We start from the raw sequence: 22,918 nt of genomic DNA on the forward strand, positions 1-22,918 counted from the left end.
TTCATATTGCATGCAGAAGTTAAATGAGATGGAATGCGGCACATTGGTAACTGATTTGGTAAATAAACCACCGCTTTGTGCGCTTTGAGGAGAGCAGGTAGTTTCATGCTTACCTTGCGTGCCAGTATGTTTAACAACAGTACTAGCACGTGGGCTGTCAACCATGACACATGGTTGGGACATGCGTCGCGATAATACGTGCGACTGCATTGTAGTTTATGGCAGCCGAGTCAGCCGTACCCTGTGCTGTGACAGTTCGCTGGAACACATTCGAGGAAGAATTCTGCCGCTGGGATGATTTGAATGCAGCTTGGCTGGCAACAATGCCTGTGATGGTGCTTAGAAAAATATAGGCGGCTCAGCGTTGAAAAATGATCTTGTGGCGTGAGTGAGATTCATAACAAACTTCCGCCGCAGCTCTTTGACAGCCTTCAATGCTTTTTGGTCTGGGCCATTACACTCTAGCTAGGGGATTCATTGAGTGGGGTACCGTCATGATGGAGGGATGTAGGTATGGACAAATTTTGGCTGGAGTCAGCATAAATCGTAGTCTGTGGTAAAAACACACCTAGTTTACCCACCACATGTGCGTGCCAACATGCCGCTGTACAGAAAGCACTGGGAAAGTGAGAAAAACCTTGACATTCTGAATGACAGTGGAAAACTCTGAATTTCCGACTGACATCTGCATTGCTCGAGTACCGTGGCGAGAGCTAGATAGACAGCGCTGTAGGCAGGATTTAGACTTGAAAGGTGGATGTCTAGTGCTGCACCTGGTCTTGCGAGGTGCAGGAGTGTGCCAGTGCATTCCAGTCACTACGAGATTAGGGTAGTCACAGTAAGTGCAGGCCGCTCTAGTTCTAAAGGGGCCTCTCCCTCCCTGCCCGTGCAGTTTGGGCGCCAGTTCCTGGAGAGCTTCCTGCGGCAGGCCATGCCCCTGTTGGACGCCCTGTTCAAGACGCAGCACGAGGAGGTGCAGGCGCTGCTGCGCAGGCTGCAGCAGGGCACCCGCCCCCTGCAGCACATCTGCAGCCACTCCAAGGTCAGGGGAAAGGGGGGAGGATGACGACGACAACCTTGTTGAGGGGGTGGCAGCTAGGGCAGCAGCAGTAGGTGTGCTCGGGATTCTGCCTCCTGCAGCCCTTGTTTGTAAAGCTTTCATATGCTCTGCTCAGCCAGAGATAGAGAGTAACTGTATGGGAACAGGGCAAAAAAGTAATTAATAATCAACAAAGGCTGGGTGTTGTGATGACCCAACGGCCAAAGCATGGTGTTCTCAGGAGTGTTGCATGGGCATGGTGCATGCGGTGGTTGTGAGCAACAACATTACTTGAGGAAAGCTAAGATTTACTAAGATCTGTGTTTGTACCAAGTTTTACCCACAGTTTTGAGGTTTTCATCCCTGAAGATGGCTCTGTTCATTGATGTTGGGCGGCATGCTACAGGATCTCTTGTTCTTCATCATGCATCTGTACTGGCTTCATATGGTATTCTTCCAGGGTGTTTACAAGTCTGAGGACTCAGAAGTGCCATATGATTTTCCTGGAACCTGTCTGTTTTTGATAATGGGAGGAGTGTGTTCTCTCAGTCGCGCACTCAAGCGTTGGATTGAGATATTGGCTTGGCCATTGGCATTCACCTTTGTCTTTTTGGCCTCTCCTGCAGCTGGTGAAGGATGTGGCACTGTCAGGACAGGTACCCGCTGTGCGCAAGGCCTTGGAGGGTCTGGTGTTCCGAGTCAAGGCTATGCTGACATTCAACAACTGCAAGAGCGCTTTCTGGGTCGGGAACCTCAAAAACAGGGACCTCAAGGTGATGCGCGACTCGTGTAGCTGCATAGCGACATTCCACTTCCCAGTCAGTGCTGATTGGGCACTTGCAATGCAATGCAGAAGTTCAATTAAACGTTGTGACAGGCTCTTCTTTGCACCTAGACTAACCTACAAGGTACTAAACCATCCTTACCCGTGAAAAGGACGTGTAAAGCTGACTTAAGGGAGCATTTTCCAAGCAAAAAAAAAATTTCTGAAATAAAGAAAAAGTGGAATTACTGAGACTCGAACCCAGAGTGTAAGAGTTAAAGCCACGATGATAATCGCTAGGCCACAAAGACCACACAGCCAGCTCGTTTTGGCAGTCAATTACGAAGGTTGCAGCAGTGCTCAAAGCTTAAAGGCTTCAAGTTTAACAAGAAGTACCTGACCGGAAGCGGCTAAGAAAGAGAATGTCACAGGTGCATTGTATACCTTCATTGCTCAATATAGAGGGGTCTTCAGTTTCGAATCGTATTTTTAATGTCATAATGACCAAGCATTCTTCATTGGTTATTCAAATTTCAAGGCTGGTTTTACCCCACATAACATACACCCCATGCTCCTCCTCTTTGTTTTTAGTTCAGGAGAATGCAGCCAGTAGTCACCTATCACAAAATCCCTGCGTTTGCTGACCGCTGCACGGTGCTGGAATTTTAAGAGAGTCAGAACGCAAAAAATTTTACACGGGAAATGTTAAGTCATGTTTTCGTGTGCTGTGTGGCAAACTGGGCGTGGCGGTGTTTGTTCATGGTTACAACAGTGCAAAAGAAGACGAAGACTAAGATGAAAAAACGCAAACACAGTGCCATGTTTGTGTTTTACTCTTCGTAGCCTTCGTCTTCTTTTGCGCTGTTGTAACCATTTCCATGTGCTGTTTGTCCTGAGCATTTCAGTGTATGTGTGAGTTCGCTGTATTACCGCGTGTATGGCCACTATGATAACGCGATAACCCTAACAAGTTTCGGTGCACAGAGTTTTGTTGTACAAACGTTTGGGAACTCTACAAGCCTATAGGTGTAGCTCCTCCTAACGAGGCTACTGGCTGAAATTCTCAATCAGCAGCACTCTTTCAATGGCAGAAATCTTTTAATGGCAGAAGCACCATTTACCCCTGTTGCGTTGTGCAAAATTTCCCACATTTATTGTGCCAAATTACCTAGCGTTCGAAAAGTTTTTGATCGTGAGGTTGGGAGTCTAATATCCAGCCATGATAACTGCGTATCTAGTGGAATTGGTATGCAAGAAGTGTTCAGGTGTGTGCGATTTTGCTGCATGCTAAATAAAGAAGGTTGTAGTCCTCTGTAACAATGTGCATTATTGCCTGGCCACTCCTTTGACACGTACAACCCTAACGTGACCATCTCAGATCTAACTTTTGCTGTTCGTTTTGCTCACCTTTTCTGCAGGGAGAAGTAATCCTGACCCAGTGTGCTCCCGAGAGCTCGGATGATGAGGAGGCCGCTGCTACCAATGGTACCCGGAGCGGCAGCGAAGAGGTGAGACCTTTAATGGTGTTTTTAGAAATGAAGGGTGATGGTTGTTGAGAGCAGAGTTATTCATATGAGCTGCAAAACTGTGTTGTCCACATGTGCACTGCTCGTCAAAAGGTGAACTTTTCTAAATCTATTTTGCACTAGCCTAGCAGTTGCAGTTGAAGCTTTTCTTTGTAGGTAATTCTTGCTCAATGTTTTTTTTTATACCGTCATGTTGCAACTATAATTTATCGTTGATAGTTCTAATAAATGTTATTCTGCCATTTGAGGGACTTGCCTGCATAGAAACGGAGCAGTATAGTTTCAATAAGAAATGCTGTTTGGCATGCAGTAAAATACAGTCAAACCTCAATGTAACGGAGTCGGTAAAATTCGTAATTTACTTCGTTACATGGAAATTTAACTACATTGAAATTCGCAGTTAAAAGGAAGTGTTAACCGCGTGAAGCGGTTCCTGCAAGCAAAAACGTGGCGTGCACACACGGCTGGCACACTGTTTCTGTTGGAGCTACACAGGCATAAGTGTGAACCGCATGGAGCGTTGGTAAGGAAGGAATGACCTCCCTCAGGGGAGGAATTTTATCCCGCTCCTCTCTAAAAGCGTGAGGAATAGAATGAGGAGAAGGGCAATGTTCTTTGTTGAAATGGATGAAGATGCGTGCGCACATACCCCAATACTCTAGCAGTGCCTCCAGTGTTAGAGAAACACTAACCTGACACGTATGTTTGTTGCCCACGTAAACACGGAATGTTTTGTTTTTGCAGGAGAATGGCCGGGGCACAGAGGAGAACGAGGAAGATGAACCCATGGAGGCAGGGATCAGTGAGGAGTTTTGACGCCTCACTCCCGTGTGTATGGTTATTTGCGTTGTTGCAGACGAAAGCACAACTGGCGTGCAGTTTACTTTAATTTATTTTTTCCCTGTTCTGTTGACCATTTGTCAAGCTTCTGCTGAAGCCTTGACAAAAGCATTGTTTCACTGCCCAAGTTTTTTTACTTTCTCTCCATGTTTGTTTAGTTTGTTCAATAATAAATGTTTTTAATTAAATGAGAAGCCTTCATCTCTCTCGCTAGTGTTCTTTTTTAACATGAAAGTGTTTTATGCCGGGATCCACCAATATCTGACTGACGTCATATCCGTCACAGAAGTGACATCGGCAAAAAAAATTACGCCCACCTCCCCTCGCGGGAACCCTGGTGTGATGCGACGCTGAGGGGGGTTCAAGCGCAAGCGGAGAGCAACTGTCGACCAAAAGGCCGCCGGAGAGCGGCACACCGGTTATATGCGCAGCGCTCCCGAAGGAGAGGATACCGCGGAAGAGAGAGTACTGCACATGCGCCGGCGCCAGTGTGTCTGCCACAACTATGACGCAACACAATCCACTTTAATCCAATCCAAGCCAATCCATTTGAATCCAATCCAATGCCCCTCGCGAGAGAGGGGGTAAGCGGCGGACGACAACGACGCCGACGACGCTGCATGGACAAGGTGAGTGAATGAGATGCAGTCGCATCTAAAATGCGGCTGCGCCAGGATTCAAGCCGGGTGCTCCGTTGCCGCAACGGGAGGTGCTAGGCGCTTTACCGACTCCACTACGAGATGAAGCGCAGCCAGCCGTATGAACGCGCGATATATCTTTCCTACAACCTCCTTTATTTCAATGGTGCTGCCGTCTAAGAGAGGTGAAGCGAAGTAGTGCATCGCGATGCTAATGATCGCCAATAGTTGGCGCCAGCTGAGCTCGTCGTAACGCAACCGTCTGCCGTACACTCCACGGAGCAGGGACGCAGTGGTCACACATTTGCGAAAGCGACGCGCCAGCAGGTTGTCCTCGCCAAGCACACCCAAAATACACCCCCCAAATCATGCTTTTTCGCTGCAGCGGACCGCGAGTTCACCAAACGATTTGCTGGCAACCCGTTCGGTTTCGTTCGCATGGTTTGCGAGCACATGGGGTTTCATTCGGTGTTGCGCAGTGCTCTGGCACAAGCAATCTAGTGTCTGATGTTGATAAGTGTGATGGTGCCATAGCGACGAAATATAAATAGCGATGTGCAAGCTCATATCAATGCACAATAAACATTCAACTGATCCTGTGAAGGCACATCTCACTTTCGTGTTTTACCAATTGCTATGAAAGAGGGATCAACCACATTATTTTTTTTATTTCTGTTCTACACCTTAAACAAAAAAAAAAGTCAACTTGACATGCAGTCTCCAGAATTAGAAGTAGTTTTGAGATGGTGTACCAGCTCTAAGAGAAAGACACTAGATTAAGGTGTACTCTTCTATTTCTATGTTTACTGCCAAGCTGTGAAGAGATTGTTTTAGTTTCGTTTATTAACTTTCATCAGCGCAAAAACTCATTTTAAATTGTGATGCATGGTACCAGCTTCACTGTTGCAAGTAGCAGGCCCCTTGCCATATTGGGGCAGTTTCAAATCGCCAGAGCTGATTGCACTATTTCAAGTGCTTTCCTAACTAGTGCTTCTAGGGCCAGCCCTTTCTTGGTGGCCTTCTTGTGAATTAAGGCCACCCTGCATGTGTTTTAACTGCAGAGGAAGCCCTGTCGTTTTCAACAGCCTTTATTTTTTCATCAGGGACAGCACGATGAGGGGGTCGTTGCCTTCCCAGGCATTTGTGCAGTGTTCACCTGTATGTGCGTCAAAAAGTCGCACCACCACTAATCCATCCTGCTCGATATGCTCTCTGGCTAATGCACAGCAGCTAAGGTCGAAGAACATGGAAAACTGTTGGGGAGTTTGCTGATGGAGTTTCTTATGAGACACTGTTACGCTGCGTGTATATGCATGTCGGAGTCATCATCCTTGTATCTTTCATACATAGCTGAGTAGGGGAATTTTTATGAAATGTCAGCGTGCCTGGCTCCAGTAGAAATCTGCCATTTGTACTTTAGGCCTTAGCGTAACAGCATCACCATCCCAACCCCCTCCTATCGACCTGTGGTATGCATGCTGACAGCCTTTAGTACTGAATTCCAAACATGTAGTGTGAGACTGCGCTTGACGCACCAGCCTCCATAGATTCTTTTCGATAAAGGCTGATAATGGTCCACACGGCACATCAGAAAGACTGGCATTGTTATAGGCTTCGTGACGCCGCTGTGGTACTAACGCCTTCATCCTTCCACCGGGTGATGCAGAGCCATCCCCCTAGCGAAACATTTGATCAGTAAATACGAATGTACTTATGTAACAAAACTCACTCAACTCCATCATGCTCGTACTGTCCAACAAATATGCAGCACCTACGTACATCACAAAATCACTCAATCGTAACTCCATTCTGCTTCATATGGCCGCCAGGTAAGACACGAAAACCAGAAATGGATACTTGTAGAGACATTCACACACGTTTATGCACTGCATTAGTAGCAAAAAGAGGATGATCACTTGTTGTTCTAGCCATTCCCGCTCTTCCTGCTTCATTTCAAGCTCTCCCAGTGATCCCATTCAGAGAAGTCTTCCCCTTTTTTCTACCCCACCTCCCAAAATACTTCCAATTCCTGCAGACCACAAAGTGTCCCCTGTGTGGAACATTTCATTTCCGAGCTCACTATTTTACAATTGAAACCAAAGCAGGGGTTTCAAAGTATATCTTGATTGGTACTAAATTTCACCAAGCTTCTTTCACTACAAGGACTGGTATTCAACCAAAGTGTACTTATGGACATGCCTTATTGCCACGAGAAGAAAAATGGACTTTGTTGTGTTTCGCTATGCTTATTCACCACTCACGAGGAAGGAGTGGGTAACACACAACCTTTCCCAGGAGGTCATAGCTGCTTTGTAAATGGACCGCAACACCTTCAACCATGCGTCACGTCATTTTGAAGACGATAGTCTTTCTTGGGCTACTTAAACGCAGAAATTTTGTTCTGTCTGTATGTCCGTCTGTCTGTCTGTCTGTGACTCGATTCAGCCACAGCTGCTTTGAAAATGGACCGCAACACCTTCAACCATGCGTCACGTCATTTTGAAGACGATAGTCTTTCTTGGGCTACTTAAACGCAGAAATTTTGTTCTGTCTGTATGTCCGTCTGTCTGTGACTCGATTCAGCCACCCGGCCAAAGCAAAACATAGCATGCGCAATAGTCTTATATATATTCACAACTAAATCTACCCGTCTTTGTCCGGTGTAATGTTCACACTTGTCAACATTGTTGAAGAAGAACAAGACATTACGCAAATATGAGACAACAAATCAATACAGAAGTGATATTTGCACTGTTCCTTTATAAAAATTCAAACATGCTTGACTTTTGCGAAATTAAATACTTCATCAACTGCAGAAAAAGAATTCACTCCGCCGTCGCCTGCTGTCGCCCGCGCCACTATAGCTTCTGGCGCCATTTTAAGAAATCAACCGGCAACAGTTATGCAAGGTTCCACTAGATAGTTTCCACGTTCTGCTTGCAACGCACGTGGAGTAGGGAAACGCGGTTCTATAAACGTTAAAGTAGGGTGCCTCGATTAACGCGCGTCTTCGCCGACGGCAGCGTTCGCATCGATACACCCGGTTTGGAGCAGTAGAACGCGGGAAATTTAAAATGATTTAAGCAAACATTTGGCGTCTTTACCTTGGGAGGAGCGCGAAGCAAGAGGAACAACATGAGAGGTGAGCGGTAAAGCGAAGGGAGGCATTTACTTCGCAAAAGCCGATAAAGAATATCGTCTTTTGACGTCATTTGCAACGAAAGGAGAAGATACGCGGCCAATTTTTTTCCTGCCATCAGCTTAACAGAATGAAGGATTAAAGGAGTATTAAATAGCTCATGTTCTGGGTACGTACAAGGCATCTAAAATTTTATTTCCGTGTATTGAAAAGAAAGTGGGGACTGGGATGACGATGTTCTTCATTCTGTTATGGCGACGGTGGAAAATAACAAGATTTTGAGATCGTTTCAGCAGAATGGATTTACTGAGAAATGAGCTAAGGGCTGCACACAGAAATTGCTTTCTGCACGCATCTTTGCCATGTCTTAAAGGGACCCAGCAACACTCTTTGAGCAGTGCAAGTACACCTGCGCGACGTTTAGATTGCACTGTCAGGAATACCTGAGCCAGGGGGGTAAAGCGAGCTCCGAGACCGTACGAATCGTGGGCGCTGACATGATACAATTCTCATGGTTGCCAGATCAATTGTATTCAGCCTTCTAAAAACTTCTGCCGTAATTATTTAACTAAAACAAAGAACTGAAGCAAAATAGTTACAAATAATTGCCTCAGTAATTAAAACTAGCTTCATAAAAACTGTTTAGTGTAATTAAGCTCTAATTAGTGGAGAAAGAGTAAGTTCGTACTTCAGTTTTGGTTTCGATTTTTTTAAGTGTGCTAGGAGGTGGCGAGGCCCTGGCGCCTGACTTGCGCAGTGTGTGTGTGCAGTCTCCGGCTCAGATCTGCGTGCGTGCAAAACGTATACAAGTTATACAACTCGGATGCACGCGCTGAGCAACTGCCTCCCCGGGCGCTTGCGAAGCCGTCATTCGTTTCTTCACGTTAAGCACCTTATCTATTGGCCCTGAACTGACGCCAGAACAGCGATTCCGATTTGACCTTGACTACCGCAAGTTCACTACAGGCTACGGAGTGGCAGCCAGCGATGGTTCCCGTTCGAAGAGAAATAAAAAGAGCTTTTATAATCGCTCGGTTCCAGTTGTTTTATTAATGGAACTTCTTACAGCCCTTCGTGCTTCGAACTTTCGCGCAATCGCTCGTGAAGGTAGAACGAAAAAATAGGTAACAAAATGCGGTTTCTTTTTTAATCAGTCACAATAAATCAACAAGTCAGTGTTGTCTTCTCACGCGCTCTGTGCGGTAAATTACTGCCCATTCAATACTCGCATTCAGTCCCGCAAGCTTTCCCTTTGAAGTGGTGGAAAGCAGCTAGAACTTGACGAATACAGACAGAAAGGAAAACGGGACACGCCGCGGACTGTATTCCGCATACTCCCTTGGCATGCATTCTTCCAGTCTGTTGGCCTGCGATCGACCGCGCTCTTTCGATCCTGTGCTTCGCCGCGACTCACCGGCAATACCAGCGTTGGCCCATGCGATGTTTTTTTTTTTTTTTTTTTGTGTAAATAAAGGTTTTACATTGAGCTAAAGCGACAGTTCACTTCACGTTGTTTGAAAAGCATTGAGCGACTCGCAAAATGTCACAGAATGGCAAAAAAAGCGGCACAGCGCAAACATGCACGGAGATCATACGGAGATTCATTTTTCTGTGCGCCAAGTACGGATCAGCAGGCTCCTTGGCGTCCTCGCGCATGCGATCAGTCGCATTCGAGCTTGCGCGCAAGTGTTGTTTGAGCGTTGCCACATCTTGCTCAAATAGTCTCAGTACATATGAGTCACACGTACGCTAAACCGAAAACACGTCGGTTACCTACCCACAGGAGATAAACTACGCAATGCTGTTGATGCTGTCGACGCCGCCTACACAAAATCCGCCTGGCCAGCGGTCCGCCATGTTACAATTAATCCCGGCATGCTTTGCTAGCCGGACGCGGAAATGCCACAGTAGCACGTTGCCAGATTACAACCCATCGCTTTCGCCGTTTTTAGTAAGCAAAAACTCAGCTGGAAACCTTCAAATCGTTGTATCATGTCTGCCACCGTGTGTCGTACGGTTCCAATGCATTGGCTCAGCGGCGCGCTTTCCCTCTAGAGTATATTATCTCTATGACCTGAGCCAAATATTACACATGCATGTGAAGCGGTGAGCGCGCAAATCGCTGTGAAAGACGCGGAAAAATCAACCGTGCTCTCTTCAATTTTCCTCGTTACGCACCCCTGGCATGGCCTAAACGACGTCATTGAGGCCATTGCTGTCCTATTGGCTGTCGCTGGTCAACCTCGCGGCTTATTTCTTGCATTTCCTGCGACGATCCGCCGTCATCGGCGCTGTGTACCAACCTAGCTCTTCTATGGCTGAAACATGTACATACAGTTTTGGCGTTTCTTTTGTGTTTTGAGTGCGCGCGGAGTTTGAGTGACAACTGAATACTCTTCTTTCGAAGAGACGACTCGACAACAAATGTTTATTGCTTCAAAAATGCCCTACCAGCCTTAGCGCGCACTTGCGAGCAAGTAGGCATGCCTGCTTTTTTGTGGCACCAGACCGGAAATAGACACCTCTACATTGCAGAGAAAAGGAGAAAACTCCCCGGCCGATGATATATCGAAGGCCCTCGAAGAGAACGCCGCGAGCTGTCCCCCTCTCCGGGAGAGAGCCTGGAGCTTTCGTCGCGTTGTTCGCGGTCGAGTTGAGAGCGCATAGTTTCAGTGATTTTCATAATTCTTGTGGGAGGAGATTGCTGGGACAATAGACTTTGCCTCAAAATACATTCCGAGTAGTCGCTGCAGGGCCTCTTTAACAAAACTGACTCTCCCGCCAATGTGCTCGGGAATCGCGGTACTGTACTTCAGCAGTGCTGGTCAGATTTCTACGGTTCATGCGTGGATGTTCAGCACAGCCCAAGAAATGCAGCCGAGCCCGTTTCAATGTTAAACAAGTCCTCTAATCACTGCATTGGTGTGTAAAAACTTCTCCCGCTATCTTTTCAAATTCTTCATAAACACAATTTGTTATTCTTCAATATGAAGGGCGTACGCTTTATTATGACCTTTTAAAACAGTTTCTCCAAAATATATGTCAGCATGGAATTAATTGAAAATCATTACATTCACTGCTCTTACTTCCACGAGGCTGTTGCTTTTAGTAAACATGCGGTCTAATTAATGCATGCATGCAAAGAATGCAGTTGTACACATATGACAAATTCGCAAAAAACCAGGGGAGTTGCTAAGCCAACAGCATTGCCCAGAACATCTTTTGCTGTGGCAACTGTTTATTTTTGAGTTCCAAAACCCTGCAAATGTCATGCCACAACCAAAGTTAAGGCAGTCAGAAAGATTCACACCCGGCTGGTCTAGTATACTAGAGGTGTGTTCACGTAACTTCAGTCTCTAAAGCCGTGGTAGCGCACGCAGTTGTTGATTTGTCATAAAGACACATTTCAAGGTTCTTTCAACCATTTGAGTGGTTTTTTTTTTTTGGTCGACTGCCCACGAAAGAGTAGTACCAGTGCTTTGCAGTGGCTACCAACTCCAGATTGATTTACATGGAGGCTACTAGTTAGACTGTCATAAGTAGGTTATGAGCAGCACCAAATATTTTCACCTATGTCGCATATAGTTGCGGTTTCAAATAAAATACTCCGGGTCCTCTTCATTCTACGCGCGTTTCAAACTTATCTGGGGAGTTGGGTAGGTGCCTGAAACAAACGCTTCGGGTGTCTGGTTCTTCTTAAAAGCGCTTGGAATACGCTTTTCTGTGTGTCTGATGACAACTTATCGCGAGAACGTCGCCGAGACGGAAGTAGGCTTAGCGCCCCTGTGGGCTGCCGAGGCGATAGCATTAGTGATATGATTACGCCTGAGGGTGCTCTAAGGTGCGTCTATCTGTAGATCAGCAGCGCATAGAAAGAAAAATGATCAAGTGGAGGATGCAGACAGCGCAAGAGAAGTGTGTTTATTCTGTTATCAACGATGCCGCGGCGGGTCTGCCCGCATCCCGGCGCGCGCTTCCTCGTCGGCAGGTTACCATAAAGATGGGCTATTTGAAAATGATAAATGTTCGCACTATGCACAACATGCGATGGTGACGTGATAAACGAGTAGATTAAATCGAAGACGTGGTTATCCCACGTTGCCAAGTGCATGCACGTCACAGCCATCACAGCCGTGCGGTGCATTCCGAATTACCAGCCCGAATTCGTTGCAACTCATTTCACGCGATGCAAATCCGACGTGCTTGCAACAAATGAAGCAGCTAGCAACATAACAAAATAAACGTTTACAATTGTGGTGCACGACTGGAACCTCGGCTGCCTCGGCCTTGGTCGCCAAAGAGTGACGGCGCGCAGCCAACAGCGTAAAAATTGAAGCAACGTTCGGTCTTTGCTTTTCTTCAGTTTTTCTTCAAAGTTTTTTCATAATTTTCTGATCAGTTGCCGTCAGCAAACTTGGGATGCTCGTGTTGAGCGAAATGCGAGCTACATCATAAATGTTTTCTTTCAATTGTAAATCTAATTCAACTGCAATTTCCTCAGCTTCCTTTTTTTTTGCATATATACCTATTACAGGGGTTAGGTTTTTTTTTTTTTTTTCAAAGAATTTTTACAAACTTTATAGCGTTGAATACAGGATAAAATGAGCTGCATGATGCTATTTTAATTGGCTCAGTGTGCCTCAAATAAATGTTATGAAAAATAATATGAGCTCATTAAGTTTTTTTAACTGTACTTGACATAATTAGACTAATTTTATCCAATCAACTATCTTTACAGGAATATAAATAGCACCAGCATGCATGGAAGGTCTTAAGCCACACATCCATACCATATATTTTTTTTTTAAATTGGACAAAAATCCCCTTAACGGCCCGTAAGAAATTACGTAATTGGGATCCAGTATTTTCTTGATAACTCAAAAAATAATTATGCCACTTGAAAACTAATTACATATTTGAAATGAGGAAGACAAAACACATATGCACAGTGATTTTCATTATCACAGACCAATTAATAAAAAGGTTCATTTAGTTTTAGCATATCGTTACCGTGTTTACGTTACCGTTTACCGTGTTTGCGGGAGTCGACTGCGCAGCGCGAGAGTTACCGCGAACGGTTAACTTACCGGCACAGGCTTAACTTTCGCCAGCGGCTTCCGGTACGGTAAACGGTAATGCAAACACGGTAACGATAAGCTAAACCTGCCTTTTAAGACCAGCGTCTCCCCTTAACTGCGAACCATGTTTTGTGTACAAACACGAAATAAAATGTGCTAACAGCGGAGCTGTTTGGGGCTCGCATAATCTGGCTGTGATGCTTGTCACGCCAGGCGAAGGCGGCGCCTGTGACGCGAGGCGAAGGTACCAATGTGAGCCAACAGATGCCGCCACCGCCCGGACAGCAGTCCAGTGCAAGATCCGTGGCACACGTGCAGAGATATAAACTACCAGACCTCGATAGGTGAGCTTTGAGAGAGAGAGAGAGAGAGAGAGAGAGAGAGAGAGAGAGAGAGAGAGAGAAATGACCTTTATTAATTCGTCCTGCGAGAAAGAGTTGGTGCACCACGGCTATAATGCCGTTGCGAGCGTGCCTATAGGCTATAATTCGCCAAATACCACTGCCGTAGTCGAACGAAAGGGTGCCGTCCACGATCGTGAGGGGCCGTACTCCTACCCATTACCGGCCGTACCCATTACCGGCCCGCCACCTTCAGGCCTTTACAGCGGGCCCAGAAGTGCACCCGAGACGGTGCGACGGCCGTCCAGTGAGCGACCTTGGTTTAAATTATGCACCGGGGCACGCGGCGCACTACTTTTCCACATATATGCACCGATAAACAACCAGATCTCCGTGGCTCAGCTTCGAGTTTGTACATACCGCGGCGAGCGGCGTACGTTGTGAGCCCCCCTGCACACTTGCGTGAGGTGGCCGGATAGCGTGCCATAGCCACTTCTGCTGTTTCAGCAGATTTCACAGGCGTAAAACTGGCTTTGGATCCATCTTATTTACAATATTTGTCAGATCATCTAAGCAATGAAAGACAATGCTGTCGATCGATGGTGAAAAAATACACGCGCTTTTTATTTTGTTTTACAAGCGCTCAAGAGTGCAAAGACGTGCATCTGATATGGCCGTTCCATCAGGTTTGATTCTTGCCAGACACACTGACGCTGCTGAAGATCATACGGCCATATCACTTGGAGAGTCTTCAGACCCTGCGACGTTTCCTTTCTTGGTATTTGGGGTCCTTGTCAGCTCCATCATCCTTGGGAAAAACTGCGCACGAGCAAGGCGAGAAATACTCAGTATTAAAATGTCAAGTGCCGGCATGGAACAACCATCCATGCACGTTTTCACGCTTTTGTTATTTTCTTTGAACTGCTAAAATGACGAGCAAGAAAGTCTCTTCGGAACCTGGCATATGCGACCTTCAGGTCTTTCAACTAGGCACACTGACGCCGACCGCGCTCTGCAACATTCCCCGACTCACAATATGCATAGTCGGTTCTCGCTCGCCGCTTACGCGCCACATTAGCATCGGCACGCCGTCAACAGTTCTACTCGCATCTCTGTTATCGGGCCCCAGTCCCACTGCATTTTACAGCAAATATGTTAATGTCTTGGTTTCCACATATCATGGATCCGCCAGCAAAATCGCGTAGAACGGAAATTTTTAGCTGTTGTCTTTCACGTCTAAGCACGCGCGTACATTACCAGTCGCCCAAATTTATGCATGCACGAATGGGGGATGGGTGTAGGGGCGTGCACGCGCGGTCAGGCGTCACATGCTGCTCGTTGCGCTGTTGGCATATTTCAGCATGGAGGATCTCATGTCCCAATGCGACCTGACTGCTGTGCCCCCCATGGTCGGGCGCTTAAAGGTTGGTGTACGTGTTACACAAACAGCAGGTGCCTACGATGTGGGAGGAAAACAGACAACCCCGTGTTTGTCCACTAGAATACAACTCTAGTCCATACAAGTTTCATTCATCTAATTGGCTAGGGAGCATGCTCAATCGGAAATTACAAACGTGTCTTCTTTCGTGCACTCCTTATACTGCGGCCACCTTTGCTGGTTATCCTTCACTAAGTCGAATGGCACTGAATTTTTTTTATAATAGGCTTCACTGTGCAACATTCAATGTGGGAAAGCCATCTTACGAAGGCCAAGCTTACACTGATTTTCCCAAGCAGGCTCCAGTTCTAAACGCAAACGAATTGCCGGGAAGACATTTTTTTAGGGGCAACATACCGTATATTCGTGCGTATAACCCGCCCCTGCATATAATCCGCACCCTCACTTTGAGCCCGCCGGAAAAAAAAAAATCCTCGCGTATTGCCCGCACGTACATTTGATACAGGAAAGGCTACACCAAAGCTACTGCTCAAGCAACACATCGCATACTATGTAGACAGAAAAAGCGTATATTTAGCAAGTAGAATACACTGACTGCAAGGCGAAAGTCACAATTCATTAATAAAATTCAGTTGTTAGAGTGCGCTCGGCCTTCTCTTTTCTTCCTTGTCCTTGTATGTTTTACGCAATCGCTGCCATGAAAGGCTTCGTCAGTGTTACTGCGTAGGAGCTTCACGGCACAACGCGCATTGCCGTGAAGCTGCACTAAAGGAATAACACCGCGTAATATCCGCACCCATACTTTGCCACTGAAATTTTCACATTTTTGGTGCGGGTTATAGGCACGAAAATACGGTAAGCCGTCTTGTATCTAAATATTGTTACGAGGAAAAGACAAATAAGTGGACTATTACGCATAGCACCATGCTTGCCCACCTTCAAAGAAGGTAGAGCACGTGGTGTGACATAACATAGCCGTGCTCGCGTCAAGATGGCTGATGTCCATTAAATCATCTTTTCATCCATCATGGTTCGCCTCGTCGTTTTGCCGCCACTTAACAATATGAAGGCCCATTGGTGTAAGCTTGGACTCTGCAAGCTGGCTTTCCCACATTGCGTCTTTCCGCGCGGGCGCCATAGAATCTCATCCTTGCCATAGACAGCTTCGCAATAAAAAACAAACGCGAGACTGAAGAATGTGCACCTTATTTCACTTTCTTATTGTTACGCCGGGTTTTGTTTTACGCATGCCATACACAAACACACTTTTATCGTCGATCTTCTCCAATGTATACGTATTTTTGGGCTGTCGGGTATACGAAATAATTATAATTTGGAAACCTGTACTCTTCCCATATTTTCCACGGGAACACGTGGTTGCAGCATCAGTCTTCTAGTCAATTTTGCGAGCAACTAGGGTTGCCACCTGACCGCGGTTTCGGACCGGCCCGGCCGGTTTTTTAAACAGCGGGCTCGTTGCCGGTCTGTACCTAAAACCGGCAGACGTTGGCCGGTTTTATGGCCATCGTGCCGCAGGTATTTCTTTTCTGGCCTGTAAGCGTCAGTACAGCAACTACGACGATAAATATGTGTCGACAAGCTGTACAACACACACGCGAGCCGAGAAAATACGTGGCCAAGCGTGATTCCTGAGATGGAAGGGGAACAAAGGGAGGAACAACACAACGAGATGCCGCCGGCGCGGTCAGCAAGTGCGGTTACTTTTCTCTGCCGCACGTTCAGAGAAAGAAACCAAAATCTCAATCACTTTCAGTACAAACGTTAAGTGGATTTCTCCGTAGGAAAACGGTACAATAAATGCAATTCATGTAAAAAAAAAACGTGGCGTCTGTTTTTTAACACAAATTCAACATTCTATATACCCACGTACCCACGTGTGGTCGCCACCCCAAACTCAAAGAGATCCGCATCTTATTTCCCAGGGCGGACCCGGCTTTGCTCGCTTCCGTGCACGCCTCGCCTCCAGACGACGTGATTAGGGAGTTTAGCATAGCGGCCAGCGTACGCTAACGCTACGGTGTCGGGCGCAGGGACCTTACAGGGCAGGTGCGCATTCGTTCAGCAGACACGGTCGCCTATGCCTGACCGAGCCCGCGCGTTCGTTCCGCTGAGGGGCGACCCCCTCGCCCTCCCCGCGCGCGCATGCGCAGTCAGGACCTGGTAACGCGCTGCCCGGTAACCCGTGTGCAGCGTTGGCATACGCTAGACGTTGTGCTCAAACTCTCTATTGTAAGCAGCCCCTTCAGAGGAGATGCTTACGCCCCCCCCCCCTTGACACATTTGCGTCTTGGGGCTGTTACGAATCGGCCAGCAACACGTGTTTTTCCGCATCAGCGACCACGTGGGAATCGACCATGTGCGCCCACGTGTCGGTGAATCGTACTTCGTGTCTCGGGGAACGAGCCCACTCGTCACAAGCCCACTCGTCACCGGAAAACTCGTCGTAGGCCAACTCGTCACACCGGCCTTTTCGTACAGTGCCATCTCGAGATAGGAACTCTCGTGCCAGGTGCCTTCTCGTCACATGGATTTCATTACACCGCGGCCGTGTGAACAAAAGCCTAGAAGCCCTGACCGGAAATTGGCGTTTAAAGCCAGTCTGAGGCTGGTTTCTACAATGGTAAATTCGTTACGGCTGTTTAGGAGGGCGTGCGGAGGTCTGTGTGAGCAGCAGGTGTGCATAAAAAGCTGTTTTTTTTCTTTTGCCGGGGAGGGGGGGAGAGGTCAGCGCGATTTGCAATTCTTCAAGTGCTGATCGTCAGCAGTGTTGAGGTGGTGTACGTCCGTATTTTCGCGCGTATAACCTGCCCTTGCATACAACCCGCACCCCCACTTTCAGTCTGCGAATAAAAAAAAATAACAAAAATTGGCGAAGCTTGCACCAACTCGCGCAAGGCTTGAACCATAGCTAAGCTGGAGGATTTCTTAATATGTAAACACTGAAGGACACACTACCAGGCATTGCATTAGGCATCGCATTGAAATTGTTTATTTGTTGATTTGATTGATTGTGGGGTTTTAACCCGCCGACGATACACAAGTGACGAGGCGCACCGTAGTGGAAGGCTCCGAAATCATTTTGACCACCTGGGGATGTTTAATATGCGTGCGTCGAAATCTCGAACACACGGAGGTTTTCGCTTTTCGCCTCCATCAGAAAAGCGTCCGCCGCGGCCGGGAACCGAACGCGCTTCCTTGGGCTCAACAGCACGGCGTCATATCCAGCTGCGCTACCGCGGCGAGCAATTGTTTGTTAAATAATATTAATCTTTATTTCACTGCACTGAATACATATTCGGGCGAGCCCAAGCCAAAAAATCTTGTGGGGCCTTTTGTTAACCTGTTCCGTTGTCGCTTTTCACGGTGGTGGTAGTAGTCATCGTCGGACGGCACCCCCCACGGCTCGCTCGCAAATACCAAGATATCAACGATCGCATCGCAAGAATCCTGGCTGATCACGAATGCCGAGCCACAGTCAATACGCTTCGGAATATTGCCGGCAACATCCGCTTCCGGTACTGATGAAGTGAACAACGTCGCAACCCAGCGTTGAAGACGCCTACACAACGAGCAAACGGTGCATAGTACAAATAGTACAAAACGAATGCAATAAACATTTTTTTTTATTTCATGTACACCTGTTCACTGCGTCATTTATAACAATTTGTTTACTTTTTTTGCATGCCATGTAATACAAATTTGCAGGCATTATCATTTTAATATACCTCGGTATGGCAGCATATTTACCTAACTTCCTGCGTTAAAAACTTTGATAGAACACTCGCTCACCTACATCATTTTGAAATGGGCGACGTATATATAGCAGGCGGAAACATCGTTTTAGAAAACAAGCTCCTAATGCGAGTTTTCCGTGTGACGAATATTCCGGTGATACGAGAATTCCTCGTACGAAATGCCCTGTGACGAGTTGGCATTCCTGACCAGTTTACCTGTGACGAGTTGGCCTACGACGAGTGGACTTGTGACGAGTGGGCCTAGACCCGTGTCTCGCCATGCCGGGTCAGTCACCTCGCTTTGCAATGTGCCTCCGGCGGCTACCAGCGCCACACCCTTCAGGCACCTGCGTGTCGGAGAATCCCGCCCTGACCTTCCCGGCTCAGACGTTTCGCTATCGGCACGATCAGCAGTTGATAGCGCGACCCCGGCACCTTTCAAGGACACTCTCTCCCCCCCTCTCGGACGCCATGTGGGACGAAGCCATGGGTGACTCACTAACTAGGGACAGAGTGTGTGCGTGTCTGTGATTTCGTGGCGTGTTACTCTTGCGGGCGTTTTTTGGGTATAAAAGAAGCAGCACAAAACGCTGATAATCATTCCTGTCGGAGCAGCGAATCCATGCGGTCGCTCTGCTCGTGTCCTGTATTGTAACCTCGCCCGTCAGGGCATTGTATGTTTTTTTGGCTTCGGCTCACCTCTCGCCATGAAGTAAACAGTTACGTTATCCTACTGCTCTGGACTTCTCTTCACGGCTGCAACACCGGCTGGCCGCTCGCATCATACACGCTACCCATCGTATGTTGGAGGCCACGGAGAAAGGATAGGGTGCCCCCGCCCGGTCGCAACAGGGCGGAAACGTTCAGAGCCCCTTCGGCGGGTGACAACTTATCCGCACTTTCGTCGTGGCGGGCGCAAGCAGTACAAAAACGAAATCCCAACCACGGCCCTCCACGGCCAAACCTTACAATGTACGCTAGGGCCTAGGGGGAAAGCTGGTGCTGATGTCTAGGCGAGCCGCGCTTCGGCGAGCGTGCCGTCACGTACAGGGTAGGAAACCCAGGTTCATACTGATCTATGATACTGATGTGTAAATTAGCATGAAACTGTATGAGTGCAAAAACTTCTCGTCCTTTAGGTATGTAATGCAGATTCTGGAATTAATGCTTTTTAGTAACACGTGCAGGATTTTGCTTTGATTTGAAATACGAATTTATTTCTCGTTGGAGCGTGAGGAGGCTGTGAGGCAGAACGTTACTATATTATTTGCACGCCGAGAAACGGTGACGCCGGCAATGCACGGGATATACGAGATTTCGGCGCACGTTAAAGATCCGGGGGGTCAAAATTAATCCGGAGCCCTCCACTACGGCGCGCCTCATCGCCTGCGTTGCGTCGGCGCGCTAAACCCTACAATCAATCAAAAATACTGAAGCAGCCAGAAAGAGAATAGCTAGAGAAAAGAGATATGTTAACGTGTCTCTTTAAAACTTCGTTGGCGCTATTTTGTGAGAGTCTTATCCGCGAGGGAATTCAGAAATTACGCAAATGCAACATTCCCCGGCTTGAAGCATAGCGGCTAATTTTGGCGTCAATGAAAGGTAAAGGTACATAATTGAAACACTCACCCCACTTCAGGAGTAACAACCCCATTGCAGCGACAGTGCCCACTGCCGCTGCGATTCCCAGCGTTTTCTCAACGGTCTCTCGGACCATGGTAGTTCGCCTTTCAAATTCTTGAGAGATGCAGAAAAGGGAGCTGACACAGCGCTGTTAACCGCACGGGTTTCGCGTGGACACTGAATGCGGAAGGAGTGTGAAAGAAATGTGAGAGGATATCTCCAGCACCGACCCGTATGCAGGCCTTCGCATTAGGATGACGACGTCACGCCAGCAGTGAGATAGCACTGCTATGATGGCTGCCGTCCAAGATAGCAGCAGCTACCTGTAGATACCACAGGATCGATGTGCGGAAATTGCCTACTAGCCGGTCCTTTGGCGAGGGGAGTACTCGGGCCTTTTCACCTTACAGGGTGTTGGCGCGGCGCCGGCGCTGACGTCGATAACGTTGTCGCCGGGAGCGCCGGAGCGGCCGGGGAATCCCCGTAACGGCGAGGAATCCCCGCGGGAGGCCGGTAAGGCTTAGAGGGTGTTATCAGGGCCACTGCATCTCCGCACCAAAAGGGCAGATCGAGTTGCCCTGGCTAAGGGATAGCGTACGCGAACTCCGACGCGATGACGCGCCACCCCAACCCTCCATGTTTCGCGGCGCTTTCCATATCAGTTCGCCTTCGCCATGCATTCGGTTAGCAAACATGGCAGCTACAATGACACCAGTGGCAAGCCGTGCAAGCTACTTAGATGGTAGATATACAGGGTGTCCCAGCTATCATGCACCAAGATTTAAAAAAAAAGAGTAATGGCGTAACTCGAAGAAAACCCAGTGCATAATGTTTGCAGTACTGTGGAGAGGAGGGCAGCATTTTTCTTAACTAATTAATTGTAATTAATTATCTAACTCGAGACGTACTGTCCTAATCACTAAACTATGAGGCACTTGTAGGTACCACGAGGGGCATCTAACTGCGGTACTTTCAGCGGCGAACTAATTGCGTACTCATTTATTCTGACTGATAAAGAAAACCCGCGAAATATGAAAAATACCACGTGACGGCGCCTCCGCGCGCATCGTAAAGCAACGCCCTTAAACAGGCTGACTCCGAGTTAGCCAGAATGAAATAAACAAAAGAAAGAAAGAAGAAATTGCGACCGAGTTTGTGCCTTATCTGCACACGCGCCCCGCAAATCTTGCTATTGCTGCTCCTTCCATGCATGCCATTATCAAGGTGGTGCGCTGTCTCTTCGGGCAGGTGACAGGGGAAGCAGTTGCTTTTATTCATCTTATTTGGGGACGCTGCTTTACAATGCGCGCGGAAGCGCCGTCACGTGGTATTTTTCATATTTCGCGGGTTTTGTTTGTCAGTCAGAATAAATGAGTAGGCAATTAGTTCGTCGGTGAAAATACCGCAGTTAGATGCCCCTCGTGGGTACCTACAAGTTCCTCATTGACACTTCAGTGATTAGGACAGTAATTCTCAAGTTAGATAATTAATTACAATTAATTAGTTAAGCCTCATTAACAAAAAAAATACTGTCCGATTCTCCACGGTACTGGAAACATTGTGCACTAGGTGTTCTTCGAGTAACGCAGTTGCTCTTTTTTTTAAATCTTGGTGCATGATAGCTGGGACACCCTGCATTTATTTTTAAAAATTCAACGTATACCCGTCAATTTGAAGCTGCACTAAGATTTAGCTGCGCAAAGATTTGTGTGTTACGGGTTTCGACCGTTCATTAATTTGTCTCTCCTTGCTAAATTCACAACTACATGCTCGTGAATTTAGAGATAATCTTCATGGCCTCGTAACAGTTTCATTTCATATTTGCTTTCACCCGTCGTAAAAACGTGTTCTTTCACGAATAAATATGTGCGAAGGTATCCCGAATTACCAATCCGGGAAAAAATGATCACACTAAATTTTCCACTGTGCGGTAAGGCCCTGATTGTTGCCGCACCTCGATTTAAGTTCTCCTTTTTCAAGGAAGAAGTCGCAAGAAAAATTTCTGGTGTCGCTATCATTGCATTTTGGTCGAGAGACAATAACACCATAGACTATAGCTGTAGGAATTTTTCTAGGTAAGAACGGTAAACAATTCAGTAATAATTTAGGCAGCACCCGGTGTCTCTTATGGCTGCATAGATTTCCGACGCGCAGCCACGTTAGCGCAGCCTGAGTGAAGCTTGAAATAACTGGCTTGAACGTGTGATGCGTGTATGCCAAACGCCACTGATGAAAGGGTCCTTATCAGGATGACATATTGCCACGAGAAGAAAAACGGACTCTTTCGCGTATCACCCTGCTTATTAACCACTCACGATGAAGAAGTGGGTAACACACAGCCTGTCCCAGGAGGTCATAGCTGCTTCGTAAATGGTTGGTTGGTTGGAACCAAAAATCAGTGGCGCGTACCCACTCTGGGGGATTGGCCAAGTCAGATTGGGGAAACTGGTCAAGAATTCAAACTAAGGGTAAAATAGAGCTGTGGAGTGTGATGGAAGTGATGTTGGCAATTTTGAGGGGGAAATAAAAAAAACTATAACATACTGAAGTAAAAACAGATACTACTCGTACCAGAGAAAGAAAGTACGAAGTGTCTTTTAACAGGGTAAGCGACCGGATTGTGAAATAAAAGCGTGAAGGGCGCGACAAACATCCCCGTGGCAGAAACCTAAACCCGATGCCCCAAATGACAGTAAATTCGATACAGACAAGGAAAGACCCAGGCGCCGGAGGGGAACCTCCAGGAATCGATTTCGGATAGAGGAGAACCGCCGGCA

The 22,918-nt window shown here is 47.2% G+C and overlaps 1 protein-coding gene and 1 long non-coding RNA gene across 2 annotated transcripts in view; one reads left to right on the plus strand and one right to left on the minus strand.

The window, feature by feature from the left end:
• The window catches only part of Fancd2 (Fanconi anemia complementation group D2), a 92,407-nt gene extending 88,057 nt beyond the window's left edge, over positions 1-4,350 (plus strand). The window contains exons 39-42 of the mRNA XM_077698066.1: positions 893-1,042; positions 1,666-1,812; positions 3,221-3,310; positions 4,073-4,350. Of these exons, the coding sequence (XP_077554192.1) occupies positions 893-1,042; positions 1,666-1,812; positions 3,221-3,310; positions 4,073-4,144 (459 nt within the window). The 3' untranslated portion in view covers positions 4,145-4,350. The remainder of the gene's footprint in view (positions 1-892; positions 1,043-1,665; positions 1,813-3,220; positions 3,311-4,072) is intronic.
• A 9,612-nt stretch (positions 4,351-13,962) lies between these two features.
• LOC144169066 (uncharacterized) lies at positions 13,963-20,771 on the minus strand. Its single transcript, XR_013322353.1, has 2 exons — positions 20,148-20,771; positions 13,963-14,183 (listed from the first exon to the last, which is right to left on the minus strand). It is a non-coding gene; the product is annotated as an uncharacterized LOC144169066 (long non-coding RNA).
• Between the last annotated feature and the right edge of the window lie 2,147 nt (positions 20,772-22,918).

This window comes from Haemaphysalis longicornis, unplaced genomic scaffold, assembly GCF_048455015.1.
Source record: "Haemaphysalis longicornis isolate Haplotype H1 unplaced genomic scaffold, Haemaphysalis longicornis Haplotype H1 scaffold_2, whole genome shotgun sequence".
Taxonomy (NCBI): domain Eukaryota; kingdom Metazoa; phylum Arthropoda; class Arachnida; order Ixodida; family Ixodidae; genus Haemaphysalis; species Haemaphysalis longicornis.